The following is a 17,799-nucleotide window of genomic DNA, read 5'->3' on the forward strand; positions in this document are numbered from 1 at the left end:
GTTTGTAGCCGTTTTGATCATTTTTTTTACAAATAACACGCTGTTCACAAAGGACTTACCGACTCTATTTTGATGATTCAATAGACACAGCGTGAGTGAGTATCAAAAAGCAGTACCGGCATTTTACGTTTTTTCACTCAGGTGATGATCGGAATAAAGGAAAATAACGTACTCCTGATAAAGTACATTTCAAAATCGTAAAGTCTTGCAGTAGGAGGCTCCCGGTACCTATCTACCCAAAGGTAGTGGAAAGAGCCACTTTCTTTATTTTTCCGATATCACATATGATAATTTTTTATTACCGATTATTAAGCAAACATATTTGGCATGACACGACCCAGGGATCGACTTTGTGACCTTGTGCACCGTGGCCGAATGCTTTAACACCAGCACGTTTTTTTATAAGAGCATCCAAAATTTTTGAGTTAAAAGCCTAAAAATGTTTTTAACATGTTCTTATTTTCACCACTTTTTTTGAGTATTTTTGCCCATTTCTCTAAGAAACCGGCTGTTTTAGAGTCGGCAAAGCTTTAAAATTTTCTTAGCTTGTTCTTAGCATTTCGGCCATTAAAGCCTTGTTATGTTCTTATATAGTTTGTTATTTTAAAAAACGTGTACGGTTCGGTAGAAAAGATTGTATATAGTACACAAGATAACGAACTCTGTATTGAGGCATTTGACCAATGAATTAAAGCCGAAAGTTATAGAGGAATCCGATCTTCCCCAGGCTAAATAAATGGATTCCTCAAGATTTTCGCTCAAGTTTGGCTTAGAGATTAAGAAATTTCCACGGGAGGATTAAGAATGAAAATGAAATTGATAATAATAATGCTAAGGGCAATAAAGCCTGTATTTTAAAGTATTTTAAACAAAATTCCATATCTTTAATACACAAGTAATCAATTCATTGCTTCATTTTACATGCGCTGCAATCCCTCTTGATTTTCTCAATCTCCTTCCGAGCAACTCTTACATATTCTCGAATAGTCGATATTGCTGATGGTTTTTGGCAAATTGTGAATATGGAGGGAGCAGCACTGCATTTTGAAGTCGCCAGTGCAAAACATTTCTGGAATTTTATAAAAGAAGTGCATAGTCCACCATCATCCGCGGTGAGTTGATCACCAAAAGGACACCATGGTCGAAAGTTTGGCAGAATATCTCGGTTACAACTTGTGATTTTACCAGCTAAAGGATCCAATGTTAATGCCACCCATGTCAATCCAATGTTGATGGTAGCAACATTCGGCCTGGAAAAAGAAATTAAAATGTCAAAAACGGTCAATGTAGATGGATCGAACGGTAGAGAGAGATATCAGGAAATAACTTAAGATGCGGATGCTCTTTGACAAATCAATAGTCTATTTCTTTTGTTTGACATCTCAAATTTGAAGGCCACCTTTTATGACAAACGACTATGCACTGAAAGTCGAAATGCACTTGCGCATTCGGGACGTGATGTAGTGCAGGCGGGTTTCGGGTGGATTTGACCTCGGAAAATTGACCCTTAAGGCTTGGGGACACGAGAAGTTTTTTTCACGTTAGTGCAATGCAACGTGCTCCATCCCACCAACATAAGAAAAAAAGTGCGTGTCCCATTGTTTCAATTTTTGTTTCATGGGACAAAAGTTGAAAGAATAAAAAAGTTTGTCCCTAAAGTAAAAAATACAAAAATAAGAGAATTTTTGTTTCACATCAGAAAATAGCATTTTTCTGTCGTGTCGCCACCTAAAACTTGATTTTTTAAGAGGAGATTCATATTTTTAGTTAAAGATTACTCTTGGGAAAACTAAAAAGATATTTTTCATTTGCACTTTTCCATTTTTGGACCTACCTGGAGGTCCTATAAATTAACCTTTGTCCGTCCGTTCGTCCGTTCGTTCGTCCGTCTGTTACCAGGTTTTCTCGAGATTGGCTCATTAGTTTTTTCTGTTTTTTGGCACAAAGAAGAAAAATAGCAATGCCCAAAATGTGACGAAGCCCGATTTTCGAAAAAAAAAATTTTGGGGCAAATTTGGGCCAAAAAACGGCTAAAAAACGGGTTTTTTGGACTTTGTGTCAAAATCAACAACAAATGATGTAGTAAGTGGAATACCACAGGGTAGTGTACTTGGGCCGCTACTTTTTGTTTTATATATCAACGATCTGCCTGATAAAATCATCTCATCCATACTACTCTTTGCTGATGATACAAAGATATTTAAAGAAGTTGATTCCATCGTAACTCTCTTGTCGTACAAAAAGATATTGAGGAGCTGGAGAAATGGTCTAAAGACTGGTTGCTTCAGTTCCATCCAGACAAGTGCCATGTACTTACAATTGGAAAGTTTACAAACATTAAACATGCACATCCATATACTCTAAATGGAAATCAACTGGAACACGTTTTCATAGAGAAAGATCTTGGTGTTGTTATTGATGCAGAGTTGAGTTTCGAGGAACATATCTCTAAGCAAGTCAACAAGGCCAATTCGATGCTTGGAGTTATTAACCGTGGCTTCCAAAACCTTAGCCCACAGATTTTTCTTACTTTGTACTGTACTTTCGTTCGACCGCATCTTGAATATGCACAATCAGTCTGGTCACCGAAACTAAGGAAACACGTCAACCTATTGGAAGGAGTGCAGAGACGTGCGACAAGGCTGGTCAAACTTTACAAAAATCTCTCTTATGAGGATAGACTACGAAGCTTACAATTACCAACACTAGAGTTTCGTAGAACTTTTTGTGATATGGTGCAGGTCTATAAGCATCTTCACTTCTACGATAAAGCTACGATTCCAAAGAAAACTACCCATCGACCACGTCCGAATCGACAACATAAAGATGAACTCCAGCCGAAATTTGCAAGTGATGGATTCCGCGGCCCGCAAACAAAGTCGTTCTACTACAGAACCATCCCTACGTGGAATAAATTGCCGTCTGAGGTGGTAGCTGCTGTTTCCATAAAAGGCTTCAAAGAAAAGTTGAAAGAAGCATGGAAAAGCCATCCAAAGAAATTTGTTACACGAAATTTGTAAATTGAGATCGGTTTAGAGGCCCACTGAGTGCCTACAACCTGTAATATTCATTTTAATAATAATAATAAACGTTTTTTTTATAAGAAACAAATGACTAATTTTAATAGATCGTCACTATTTGTGTTCTGAATGATTGTTTAAAGGTCATGCTCACGTAGATATCAATTATATTTGTTAAATGCATAACCAGGTAGGTCCATATGCCAGAAATCGCCGATTTGCTGGATTTTCATTGGATTTTTTCCTTATAATATAATTGGTTGTTTTTTCATTTAAAAACATTATTAATAGCAAAGCCCACCATCAAACATGTTATAATTTTCAAAAATTGATTTTTGAAGCCGGAACTATTTAAAAAATCGCCGGAACAACCTATTTTCGCCGGAAGGACAGTATTTCTTGAATTTCTTGAGCTGTACTTTATATTCTTTTTTGAAATTTTGCACACTGATGCAAAATAACAATACCTAAAATGTGACGAAGCCCGATTTTCGAAAAAAAATTTAATATGCCGGAAAAACCGGTTTTTTGACATTTTCTCGAATTTTCATCCTTGGTTTTTTCTGATTTTTTGCAGAAAGATACGTAACTTAATTCCCTTAATTTTTGCGCGCCTCTAATTTTCGCGCCTTTAATTTTCGTGCAGCTCGTAAAATAGAATATTCGCACATAGAATATTCGGGCACCCTTTAATTTTCGCGCATCTTGCAATTTCTGGGATATTTTCTGAGTGTTTTTGACGATTTTAGTGAGTTTTACTCACTTTCAGTGTGTATTCAAGCTTAATTTTACATATGAAGTTAGATCGCCGCCAAAATTCGATCCTTCAAGTCGTCCCGTCGTACTAGAAGTCGTCCCGTCGTACTAGAAGTCGTCCCGTCGCAATTTTCGGCAGTCGAATCATCCCAAGTTTCAAGTCGTCCCGTCGCACTAGAAGTTCGCAGGTCGTAATTCTTTTAAGTCGAACCTTACCAAGTTTCTAGTGGTTCCTATCAGAAGTTAACCCGTCGGAACTTGGTACATGTTCCAATAATATAAGAATAATAAGAATATAAATATAAATTCACATTGCAGACCACACGAGTATAACATTATCTCCACAATATTTTGATTTTTGATATACGAAGCAATAAAGTTTTTTTTCGGAATAGCCTAGAGTCCAAGTCTTTGGGATGAGTCGACTGCCGAAATTTGCGACGATTCAACTTCTGAGGCAACGACTCGACTTAAAATTTGGAATGTTTCGACTTCCAAAAGATTCCGACTTGCGAACTTCTAATGCGACCTGCGGACTACTCTAGTACGACGGGACGACTTGAAGGTTCGAATTTTTGCGGCGATCTAACTCCATATTTAAATCCCAGAGGCATATTTACCATGAATCGAGGTCCCATTTTATTAAAAGAGTCCTACGATGAGATTTCTATACGTTCAGAACGACTACTAAAGTCTGTTCACGATAAGTGTGCACTCTTTTTTCTTTTACATATAACTTTTGAAGGAATTCTTCAATCTTTATAAATTTGGTATCGTTACAGAGATATTTGTGGGTGGAACAATTTGAAATGAAAAAGTCTTTAAGAAAATTCTAAAAACGAAGATGAAAATAAAGAAGAAAAAAAATGAAGATCTTGTAGAAAAGTGCTATAACTTTCATTTTCATTGGAGATATTCTTTGATCTTAGGAGGTCATCACTGTGATAAAATTTGACTAAAATATTTATTCAATATAAAGTTATGATACAAAGTTAATAAGTGATTGACCCCAAAAAAGCAAAAAACAGCGTTTTTAGACGTTAATCAGCTTATAATTTTGTTTGATATGTTTTAACTGGATGATTATTTTTGAGAATTTTTTTCATAGTGATGACGTTCGATTATCAAGGATTCACCTCAGTGAAAATGATAGTTATAGCACTTTTCTACAAGATCTTAATTTTTTTCTTCTTCATTTTCATCTTCGTTTTAAAAATTTTCTTGAAAATTTTTTTATTTCAAATTGCTCCACTCACTAATATCTTTCCAATGATACCAGATTTATAAAGGTTGAAGGATTCCTTCAAAAGTTATAGGTAAAAGAAAAAGGAGTGCACATTTATCGTGAATAGACTTAGTTCGAATTTTCGCGCGGCCAAGTGCGCGAAAATAAAAGGGGCGCCAAAATTAGTGGAATTAAGGTATTCGCAATGCTCACAACATGACCGAGCTCGATTTTTTGAGAAAAATTTTTTTCCGGCTGAGAATGTCGGAAAAATGCCGGAAATCGCCGTTTTTGCAGATTTTTATTGGACTTTTTCCTAACATATCTTTGTTTTTGCTCAAAAAATAAACATCATTGATAGCAATTCCCACCATCAAGCATGATTCGATTGTCAATAAAACTGATTTCAGCAACCGGAACTTTCTACATCTTTTTTCCCTTCTCCCCTTCCTTCTCCCCATCAACATTCAATGTTGAAATCTAACGCGTTATGCATTTTCGTTAAACATTATATTTTATAACGAATTGTTTCCGTTTTTCTCCTTATTGCTATCTAACTTTCATCGTCAGGTAGGTCCATTCAGCATCTAGCTTGTCTTTTTTGGATTGTCTTGAGTCTTTTCAAGGATATCGAAATGCAAAAAGTTATTTTTTAATCTGAAGTGTGTCTCGTGTCCCCTAGGCTGGGAATCCAAGCGTTAAACTTTGTTCACATTCTAGTTTATGATATTTTTGCTGCTTGTTTAACGCTTGGCGCAGGTAACACGCCTGCAGGGAGATTTTTCCCTGCAATGCAGGTTCATTCTGATTGGCAAGATTTTGTGCATATTACTTAGCAGTACTTTCGCATGCATTTTGATAATCTCAATCCGCGCGCATAATTTATGGAAAAAGCTGACTCTGCAGAAAAAAGGAAAACAAATGAAAATGAAACCATAGATTCATTTAGAAAAAGCGAAATGGCTGTTGGCTGGAAATCTAAATACACGTGGATGATGTTTTAATGTGGTTTTTAGTAGTTTTGAAATCTAATGATCTTAGAACTTTGTGAGGTGAGGTATTTTTTGTCTTTTCTAAAATTATGAGCTTGGATTCCCAGGCTACGTGTCCCCAAACCTTTAGAAAACTAGAAACTTGTTCATTGACTTACAAAAAAATTCTGATCTACTTAGGTAGAAAAGAACACGAAGAAAAATGAAGAAGAAAAAATTCAACTTTATATAGATAGGAAAAATAACGTTTATATGACCTATCTATAAAAAGTTGAATTTTTTCTTTTTCATTTTTCTTCGTGTTCTTTTCAAATTTCACGGAAAAAACTAACAGTAAATTAATAAGCTCCTTCCTACCTTCCCAACGATACCAAACTTTTTAAGATTGAAAGATTGTTTGAGAAATAACAAGCAAAGTTAAATTTAATGCATACTTATCGTTAATAGACTTTTAAAAGAATTAATTCATGTAGAAATACTTACGGTGTCTCAAAGTTGTTGATCAAATCGATAAGAGTTTCCATTTTCGCTGCGCTTTCGATTGTCAAAAGTTCCTTGCCACGTGCTTCACACCTTTTTTTAGCACCTAAGAAATCATCTGCTACGGAACCATATCCAGAAATACCTTCTTCGACGAGAAGTTCATAATCTCCATTTTGATCTAGTGGTACGCCAATGATGGATGGCCAGAATTCGTCTACACGCTCATATCGGCATAAATAGTATCTCGGAGCTTCCTTGGAGCAATCAACGATTGTATGCCCATCCTGATCAATTTTCTTGACGTAGCAAATTTTATTGGCACTGAATTCAACGGCCTCACGCAAACCATTTCTTAAAAAGGAAAGTAAGTGAGTTTATGTAGAACAGATGCCAAGTTAAACAAGTAAAGGCCGGTCTCCAGTTTCGCGCGACATGAGCGAAAACTTTGACGTTTTTGTAAGGTTATTGGTCGGTTGAAAAATGAAGCAATTCCATTGGTCAAAAATGACGTAACGGATGAAAAAATAGAACTTCCTTCAACTTTTTTTTTGTTCGCGGCACAAAACTTTTTTATGATGTAATTTTTTCTTCAGGTAAAAAAGATTCAGAAAAAAACTGTCGACCATTTCGCGTGAAAGTGGAGACCGGCCTTAAAGGAAAAGAACAAATATCGAATATTTTGAACCTGAAATATAGTAGTAGCCAGAAAATTAGTAATACATTTTTACACCGTGCACTCTCTATTGAATTTCGCTAAAAATGAAAATTGTCCGCTAAGGATTGACTCTTGGGTCGAGTATACGGTCGTTTTACATCAAGTACTCTTACTTGCTGAGCAGGTTAATAAAAGCCTCTTGTATGGTTTCCACAGCAAAGGCTCTTGGATTTAACTCAACCCATCGGCTTTGGTCACATTTTTCAGCCGCTTTGTGTATTGTTGTCGCTTTTATCAAGACGTACAAGAAAAGAACCGTTGTTGATCCAAATTGAGCTGAAATTTGAAAATAGATTTGAAGGTTTTGTTTTTAAATAAGAGTGATATCATTGGCCCAGCGCTAAGCGAGTGGGCCTTTCATTTGCAATTTTCTGTCTGTCCGTCCGTGTGTCACTTTAGGCAGAAACGGCGCTTAAAACCAGTACCACACATTTTAATTTTGCCGTCTGGAGATGGAAAAGCTTGCTAAAGTCGGATACTGGCTATAAAAGATATATTTTCTGATTCCGCGCTCCTTCAAAACAATTTGCAAAACAAAACAAGATGGCGGTCGAAGCGAGGAGGTTAATTCATACTTTCTTGAACATTTTCTTTGCTTTAGTGGTCAAGAGACTTTCAAACCAAAGAAATTTTGTAATTGTTTTTCTTTATAAACCTTTTTCAACACTCTGCCATATCTTATAGTCTTTGCTCAAGTTTTATGAGTAAAAATTCTACCTTAAATCACTTTCATTTTTAATTTTTTCTTGTTTTCAAAAAGACTTTATAAATTTTTAGGAAATAATGGCTTTTCTGATATAGAAATAAATAAACTGAAATGCAGCTGATGTGTAAAATTGAATAAGATTGGAACTTTTTTCTTGATGCTACATAAGAAAACAGTCACTTCTGGATCTGTCGCTGTTCAGGCTGTTAGTGTTAACAAAACCACGGTGGTCAGTGGTGGGACGTGGTATGATTTTCAAACTCGACACATAATTATTTCAAGTAAACTGATTCTGGAATTTGGTAATGGACACTAAAATGGAGCCCATGTGTAAATTGGAACAAGATTGGAATTTTTTCCATGATGCTACGCGTGAAAATGGTTATTTCTGGATCTGTCTCGTTTGGCGATTGGTGGCTTGATTTGTCAAACTCGACACATAATTATTTCAAATAAGTTGATTATGGAATCATGTTAATGGAGACTGAAATGCAGCTCATGTGTAAATTTGAAGAAGATTGGGACTTTTTTCATGATTCTACACGTATATTAAATAAAATGGTAATTTCTGGATCTGTCGCATTAAACGATCGGTGGCTTGACACCTGACAGAGAATTTTCCCAAGTAAACTTATGTTGTAACTCATTAAAGGATACTAAAATGCAGCTCATGTGTAAATTTGAATAAGTTTGGAATATTTTTCATGATGCTACCCGTGAAAATGGTCAATTTTGGATTTATCTTTCTAAACTAAAAACAGTCGGTGGTTGGATTTGTCGAACCTGACAGAGAATTTTCCCAAGTAAACTTATGTTGTAACTCATTAAAGGATACTAAAATACAGCTCATGTGTAAATTTGAATAAGTTTGGAATATTTTTCATGATGCTACCCGTGAAAATGGTTAATTTTGGATTTATCGCTCTAAACGGTCGGTGGCTGGATTTTTCAAACCTGACAGAGAATTTTCCCAAGTAAACTTATGTTGTAACTCATTAAAGATACTAAAATGCAGCTCATGTGTAAATTTGAATAAGTTTGGTATGTTTTTCATGATGCTACCCGTGAAAATGGTCAATTTTGGATTTATCTTTCTAAACTAAAAACAGTCGGTGGTTGGATTTGTCGAACCTGACAGAGAATTTTCCCAAGTAAACTTATGTTGTAACTCATTAAAGGATACTAAAATACAGCTCATGTGTAAATTTGAATAAGTTTGGAATATTTTTCATGATGCTACCCGTGAAAATGGTTAATTTTGGATTTATCGCTCTAAACGGTCGGTGGCTGGATTTTTCAAACCTGACAGAGAATTTTTTCAAGTAAACTTATGCTGTAACTCATTAAAGATACTAAAATGCAGCTCATGTGTAAATTTGAATAAGTTTGGTATGTTTTTCATGATGCTACCCGTGAAAATGGTCAATTTTGGATTTATCTTTCTAAACTAAAAACAGTCGGTGGTTGGATTTGTCGAACCTGACAGAGAATTTTCCCAAGTAAACTTATGTTGTAACTCATTAAAGGATACTAAAATACAGCTCATGTGTAAATTTGAATAAGTTTGGAATATTTTTCATGTAGTAGAGGGAATTTTGTAAAATCGCTCGACTGTTTTGTTAAAAGCACTTGTTATACATTTTTGGAAAGCTAAGGGGTAGGGGAATCGAGATTACTATGTTTCCAATTTTTTTTCGGACACTTTGGTGTGATTTTCGGACAAATATGACGGTCTCAGGCAAAAATCATAGGGTTAAAAATTAATGAAAATTTTAGCTCGAGAAAACGGAGACCTGTCGTATATATCTCTAATCTTAATTTTTTGAGAGCTTTCCAAAAATATACAACAGGTCTCCGTTTTCTCGAGCTAAAATTTTCATTAATTTTTAACCCTATGATTTTTGCCTGAGACCGTCATATTTGTCCGAAAATCACACCAAAGTGTCCGAAAAAAAATTGGAAACATAGTAATTTCGATTCCCCTACCCCTTAGCTTTCCAAAAATGTATAACAAGTGCTTCTAACAAAACAGTCAAGCGATTCCAAAAAATCGAACAAAATTCCCCCTACTAATGATGCTACCCGTGAAAATGGTTAATTTTGGATTTATCGCTCTAAACGGTCGATGACTGGATTTTTCAAACCTGACAGAGAATTTTCCCAAGTAAACTTATGTCGTAACTCATTAAAGGGGGGGCGTACGGGGTTTGTGATTTCCGAAATACCGAATAATTTTGCCAAAATTTCCGAAATTCCGTAAAAAAATACTTGCATTTCCGATACCGATTTTTTGGGTATTTTTCCTCGTTTTGATTAATTTTTCATAAATTTTGATTTTTCATGTATGAATTCCGAAAAAAGGGGATAAAAACTTTATAATACCGAAATTTCGAAGCAGAAATTCATGGATTTCTGATACCGAAACGATTTCAGAATTCCGATATACCGAAGGAATTTTGCCTGAATTCCGAAATTCCGAAGAAAAAAGGGTCGATTTCCGCAATTCCGAAAAACCGTACGCCCCCCACATTAAAGAATACTAAAACGCAGCTCATGTGTAAATTTGAATAAGTTTGGAATGTTTTTCATGATGATACGCGTTAAATCGATACTTCTGAACTTTGACGGTCAACATTTGACATTTGAAGTTTGTGAATTTATTTAAACCGATTTTTTCTTTCAAACTAGTAACAAAAACATAAAGTAAATCTATTATATACATATATTGCGTATCATTTATCATTGCTGACCTTCCAGCTCAGCTGGTTTCTTTTCTCTTTTTTTCATTAAGCCAATTTTCGAACTTTTTTAACTTTTTGAATATTCCGTATTTCAATCTCAGCCGAAAATGTGCATTAGGATTCTAATACACAATGTTTTCTTTCAAACCCTAAAATTGCAAAAATACGATTCCGCAAACATTGGTTCTCTTAAGGTACCCAATACAAACGACATTTGGTTATTGCCACGTCAGCTGGGCCTTCACGCCGCTACGGCTTCTTGTTTGCTTACTCATCAATTTTATAAAGATTTATAAGCTTTTCAACATTGAATTGATACAGATGTGGAGCAAGAGTAGTTAGAAAGAGGAAAAGAAAAACATATTTTGCTTATATTTATATTAGTATAATATAACAATAGGCAGACACTGTCCTGGTATGAAACATGTGTCTGATATGAAACTAATGTAACCTTGGTACCTTTAAACCATAGTATCATATTTTTTTAAATGTGGATTTCAATGCAGATTAGTTTTAGAATTTGTTCATGATAATCATGTGATAAAAAACTGAAAAAAGAGAATGAGAAAAACTGCCAAAATTAACGTTTTATTTTAAAGTCTATTCACGATAAGTGTGCACTCTTTTTTCTTTTACCTATAGTCTAGCATGCTAGACCTTAACTCAGTAAAAAATAGGAAGTAGAAAACTTGACAGGAGCATCAATATAGTCAATATTTTCATCTTCATTTTCAGGATTTTTTAGAAGATTTTTTTATTTCAAATTGTTCCACTCACTAATATCTTTCAAATGACACCAAATTTATAAAAATTGACGAATTCCTTCAAAAGTTATAGGTTAAAGAAAAAAGAGTGCACACACTTATCGTGAATAGACTTTAGGTACATACAGTTAAACTCTCTCCAATTCGAACCTCTATTATTCGAATCTTTCTGAATTTCAAACTGAAAGATTGCTTACCATGGCCGACGGGGACGTGTTGCTTCGAAAAGTTCGAAAAGTAGATCCTGTCAGACGCACATCTCGAAAATTAGTAAATTTTGGACCCTGTCAGATAGCTTCAGAGCCTAAAATAGGGACCCTGCCCAGTGGCACGTCCCCGTACCTTCCCCGGGAGCTAAAAAGAGTCAATTATATTTACTAATTGTTTCTGCACAGAAATGTTGATCAGCTCCAATTCCTTGTTGGCTGACAAAACCATTGAATAGTGCATCACATATGCTTATCATTCTAAAGATACTCTTCCAAAATTATTTTCTAAATATAAGTAGAATACTACTCCTCTGGACACTGATCATCAATAATGATATACAGCATTAAGACGATTGACTTAAATAGCAGTACTTGTTTTTTCCGTTAAAGGGAAAAAGAATCAAAAGTCTCGTTTCTATCTTTCCTGCCTCCTAAAGCCACCGCCTAGTCAGTATTTTATAAAATCAAAACGGAAGACTGGTATTATCCAGGAATTATAAAAGACACTGGATAAATGTCTCATTAAACGGTGGAGAGCGACCATTATATTTCCTTTGTTTCAGATGTTCTAGCTTTGTCCGCAAAGGACAACTGTCATGGCGGCTCGAATGTATCTGATTTTTAAAAATGTTTATTTTTATTAATCTCATTTTTAAAAAGTTCTCTAGCGTTTTCTTTTCGTACCTTTGCAGGGAAAAAACTTTGAAAGTAAGGCTAAAATACCAAGCCGGATACATTTGTGAAATATAATCTAAAGAAAAACATCATAGACAAGAAAAATTAAACAAAATGCTTAAAATAGTAACACGAAATTTTCAATTGGGAATATCTCTCCAAAACTGCTACCACAAGAGGTAAAAGTAACAAACATTATTAGACTTGAGTATCTTGGTGTCACTGTGGTATGAAATTCTTTTGGAGGCACCTGGTGGCAAGGTGGTGTTTTTGTGGTTGAAGTCTGAAAATTTCCGGTGTCAACATCCAATTTTTTATACACAACACATCTTTTGAATCTTTCTCACAATTTGAAATGTCATAACGGCATATAATTGGCAATTAAATAGAAGAATGTGACTCTCACAAGGAATTTTTAATTGGTTGAGTGATTTTCGATAAAAAACGCAATTACAATGTTTCGAAAAACTATTTAATCAGGGAAGGAGAGTGAACAATAATATCATTACTGCGGACATAGCTAGAACATGAGAAATCGACAAAAATCAGATACTTGTATATCCAGTGTATAATAAATCCTTGGTATTATGAATGAAATAAAAGGCTTTATGTAAAAGGCTTACACGAAGGATTACCGATTTAGCCAAATCGCTTACACGTTTTTTTTATAAGAACTTCAAAAAATTTTGAAGCCTTCGGATGTTCTTAACTTTTTGAGTTTTAAGCCTAAAAATGTTCTTTAAATGTTCTTATTTTCCCCATTTTTTGAGTATCTGCGTCAATTATCCTAACAAATTGGGTGTTCTAGAGTCTGCGAAGTCTTAAAATGTTCTTAACTTATTCTTAATATCTTGACCATCAAAGCCTTAAATATAATTGGTCACATGAAATAGTAATTATCCAGTTATGGGGTTCGACTGTCTCTTTATTCCGACACTTCCTAAAATAAATGACTTTCGCTAACGATTGATACTACCGGACACGTTTTTTATAAGAACAAACTATATAAGTACATTAATACAATAATGACCGGTTAGTGAGGGCTGTACTGGCAAATATTGCTCGAGGTCAAGTAACAACCGAGCTTGCGAGGTTGTTGCGTTGACCGACGGCAATATTTTCAGCACAGCCCGAAAAAACCGGTCATTATTGTATTTGTTAACCGTTCCCTTCAGCTTTGATTGATTTTTAGCGCTTTATCCAGGAAAAATAGCAAAATAAAGTGAAAAAACAAGCGAAAATAAATAAGTAATTGTTATAATTCCTGACGTCAGAAATAAAAAATGAGAGAAATGATGTCAACGCATTGTCCATTTTCCCTTGAAAAAGTGACGTCACAATGAATTTTCCTAACGACGGGCAACTCTGGGCAGTGTAGGGCCGTCGTCGTGCGAAAAGAACCATTGCGCAAAAAGCCGTGTAGCCCGCTTTGAAAAAGTAACCGTTTAACAATATGTATTATTACAATGATATATTGAAACCATTGGGGCCGGAATAAAATAAAAAAACGTAGAGAATATTTTTAGAGAGTGATCTTAAAAAATTGTTTTCAGTAATTCTTTTCGTCTTGTAGATAGTTTGTGGCCATATATGAGTTGAGTTTCTGAGAGAGCTCTAGTCTCTTTTCACCCTAATTACCATCACCATATAAACACCTATGTGTCACATACCCGCGGGCACCCCAGCTGCACTGGGAAATTTGGCAAAAGTTCGTCCTCGGTGGGAACATAACCTAGAATTTCAGCCCCACTGGAAAATTGACTTTGATTTTATCCCCCATCAATGTTTAAAAATCAAATCTCCAATAACCGTGGAACATAAGAATTTCTATCCCTATCAGTATATTTCAATAGGAATTTCTATCCTCACTGAGGGCAAAGGTTCCACTGGGTCTTTGCAAGTCAAATTTTAAGATCCCTTTTGCTCCAACTTATGAACTGAGAATTCGGGATTTTTTCAGAGCAGGCCCCGTTCTTCCCCGAAGGGTGGTAGACTGGTATGGCGCGCCAAAAGACTTTTAATAGTAACTATTTTTTTATAATACCAACTTCTTTTTATAATACTAACTTCCCTTTTTATAATACCAACTTTTTTATAATACTAACTTTTGTGTCTTGCTTTACTCCGATGTCTTTTTGTCCATGTAGATGGGACTTAATATCCACAATGCCCCGGGTTTCCCCGGGTTTACAACTTTAGTGTAAATCTCAGTGTAAAACTAAAATTCTACATACATGCATGGACTTGACTTGATTTTGATTTAGTTCGCCATTCCCATTAACCTGGCCCCCTTGCTCAAACCAATGTCAATTGAAGAAATACATGGTCAGGAAATCGGGTTTGCGCGAGGCCCGAGGTCAATTGACATTGCTCAAACTACCCGCAGCTGCTTTGGTTTATTACCGAATTTACCATTATTTACAAGTGATATTTTTGGGCTGCACAGAGCCGCGTCGGTGTGTCGGCGTGCCGCTTCATTAAGGTGGGATGAATGAAGCCGAGAAAAGGCCTTTTCTACACTTGAATTATTATGCAAGTAATAGTAATGGATGCAAAACTTGATATTATAAATAAAGTTAGTATTATAAAAAAATGTTGATATTATAAAAAAAAGTTGGTATTATAAAAATAAAAAGTTGGTATTATAAAAAAAAATTATTATTATAAAAAAAAGTTAGTATTAAAAAGCCTTTTGGCGCGCCATAGACTGGAATGGGTCTTTTGAGGGTCTTAAGAGCCATTTTTTTTTAAATCTTCAGAATAAAGAGAGTCTGATACCTCACCCTCTTAGATTTTGATGAAATTTTGACCAAATGATCTATCACACAAGAAAATAAGACTCTGAAAATTTCATCTTAATATCTCAAGTAGTTTTGCAGATATAATGTCTCAAAGATAGGCTACTAAGCAAAAATTGACCCCTAAAAATCATGAACTCTGGTGGGGAGCAGATTTTGAAAGCCAATTAATTTTTATTCAAGTACATTAGAAAGCTGATTTACAGTGGATTTCAAGAACTTTTTGTAGGGGATCAGAAAAAACCAAATTGAGTCTCCAAAATTTTCCCCGAAAATCTCTAGCACCTCCTGTAGAGGGCTTCAAACTTTGCGTAATCTGGGTTTGGAAGCACTTTTAGCTGTCTGCTGATGGTCCTTGTGACTTTTTTGAAGCAAACTTTTGACCTGGAGTGGTTTAATGGTGGGTTTTGGCCACAAAAATAACATTTTCAGGATTTCCATCTTTGCGTAACCGTCAAAAATGGCCGAAAAAATTGCTATTTTGGAAGATCTGGAGCAAAATTCAAGATGGCGTATCTTTTTAACGCAACACCAAATTTTTTTGAAACTTTTAGCAAGGATTCCTTAGAAGGTCTAGTTTATAGCCTCAAAGAATCTCAGTGGGCTTTTGAAGTATCTTAAAGATATGGTCGATTGAAAATTTGCTTAACTTCGTTGTTTTCTCCCTCTTAAAATGTTAAATCAGGCCCACTTAAGGGCTCTAAAGGTTAATTTTTGTCAAAATATTGGTTGATCTTCTCCAGCCAACTAATCATTGGCATTAGGGGAACAACTGTAAAAGATTTCAGGTCATTTCTATCAACAGATGACATTTTATGACAGTTTCTTTATTTTTATTTTTAAGTACAGAATATGTAAAAAAAATGAGACTGGCATCTGGCCTTTCCTACCATTCCAGAGCCCATATTTCCAGGAAAAGCCTCAACCTTTCACAGTTTGGTGAATATTAATCTTAAATATAAGCAGGTTACTTCAACTTAATGGGTTTAACAGTACTCAATTCCTATTCAAAAACTTTTTAGACTCATTCAGAAATCCTACTTTGACAATAATTTGCGCTTTACCGCAAAATTTCTAAGTCCAATTGTCGTGATTAACTTTTAGACTGTCCAACATCTGGGTCTATGAACTAGACCTACTAAGGAAGCCTTGCTGAAAGTTTTGTTGCCTTAAAAAGATACGCCATCTTGAATAAAATTTCAATAATAAAATAATTCATGTAAAAATAATGGAAATCTTTCAAAAGTAGCTTTTTGGACCTACCTGGAGGTCCTATAAATTAACCCATGTTCGTCCGTCCGTCCGTCCGTCCGTCTGTTACCAGCTTTTCTCAGGATTGGCTCATTAGTTTTTTCTGATTTTTGGCACAATGATGCAAAATGGCAATGCCCAAAATGTGACGGAGCCCGATTTTCGGAAAAAAAAATTTTCCGGCCGAAAATGCCGGATATATCCCGGAAAAACTGTTTTTTTGGCACTTTCTCGAGATTTTATCATTAGTTTTTTCTGATTTTTTGCTCAAAGATGCGTATTAACAATGCCCGAAACATGGTCGAGTCCGATTTTTGAGAAAAAATTTTTTCCGGCCGAAAATGCCGGAAATATGCCGGAAATCGCCGTTTTTCTGGATTTTCATTGGACTTTTTCCTTATAATTTGTTGTTTTTTTCATTTATAAACATTATTAATAGCAATGCCCACCGTCAAGCATGTTTCAATTTTCAATAAAATTGATTTTTGAAGCCGGAACTATTCAAAAATCGCCGGAACAACCTATTTTCGCCGGAAAAACAGTATTTGCACCCTCCGCCTCGCGGAGGGTGCAAATGGCACTAGATGGCACATTTTTTTGTTTTTGCCTAATATCTTTTTTTGGGTGAAAAAAATAATTATGGCACAGCCATTCCAGTGATCTACACTCTAATACGCTTCTTTCGATGTATGAAGTGATATGATATGACAAGTGGAAACGGTGAAAAAATTAAGGTAAATTTGAAAAATCTGGACAGGCCTTAATTTGCCTGAGAAAACCGATATGCCGGCCCTGTGGTCCCCCCGTTGACGGGATCCATGGGCATTAATTGTGAATTAGCGTAAATAGTTTTCAAAAGGAGAACGATGAGGCACAACCATTGTTTGCACCGACGCGAGAAATTTTCAATTTCCTGATGTCTTTGATGCATCCAAGAATAAGCATCTAAGAAAGAGAGGAAAATGTTAGTTAAAGAGAAAACGTAACCATGGTATAATGTATACGTTTTCTCTCTATATATCTTCTAGTAATAATAAAACCCTAGGTAAAATAATATGCTAATATACTGATGCGCTCCATCGTAGAGTCTACTATATTATATCTTCCCTGTCTTTTAATAATGACTTGGGTATTAAATGTCAAGTTCAGAAAGTTTTCAATATTTACAGTCGACCATGTTACAGTTCATGGGTATTGTCCGTCGTATCGCTTGACGGGCTTTCTATCTCGGATTGGATATCTCCGTGCTGGTTGTGCTGGTGTTTTGTCCGGTGTTTGTTCTTCAGTGATCTCCTCTGGATCCTGCTCTTCTTGTTTGAAATGTAGTGGCGGTGTTGGTCGGAAATGGGAAACGTTTCTTGTGCGGGTGTATTGCCCGGACGAATCTGTAGCCGTTATCATATTGTGGTTAGTTGCTGTAACTTTGTACTGTCTGGGTTCGTAAGCTGTTGAAAGTTTATTTTG

General features: G+C 35.4%; 1 protein-coding gene across 1 annotated transcript; it reads right to left on the bottom strand.

The window, feature by feature from the left end:
* Positions 1-826: 826 nt before the first annotated feature.
* LOC136803635 (uncharacterized) lies at positions 827-11,912 on the bottom strand. Its single transcript, XM_067060366.1, has 4 exons — positions 11,781-11,912; positions 7,305-7,467; positions 6,477-6,827; positions 827-1,250 (listed from the first exon to the last, which is right to left on the bottom strand). The coding sequence occupies exons 1-4, from the start codon at positions 11,866-11,868 to the stop codon at positions 905-907; spliced, it is 948 nt and encodes a 315-aa protein (XP_066916467.1). The 5' UTR covers positions 11,869-11,912; the 3' UTR covers positions 827-904.
* Between the last annotated feature and the right edge of the window lie 5,887 nt (positions 11,913-17,799).

The sequence above is a fragment of the Clytia hemisphaerica genome, unplaced genomic scaffold (genome assembly GCF_902728285.1).
Source record: "Clytia hemisphaerica strain Z4C2 unplaced genomic scaffold, Clytia hemisphaerica genome assembly, whole genome shotgun sequence".
Taxonomy (NCBI): domain Eukaryota; kingdom Metazoa; phylum Cnidaria; class Hydrozoa; order Leptothecata; family Clytiidae; genus Clytia; species Clytia hemisphaerica.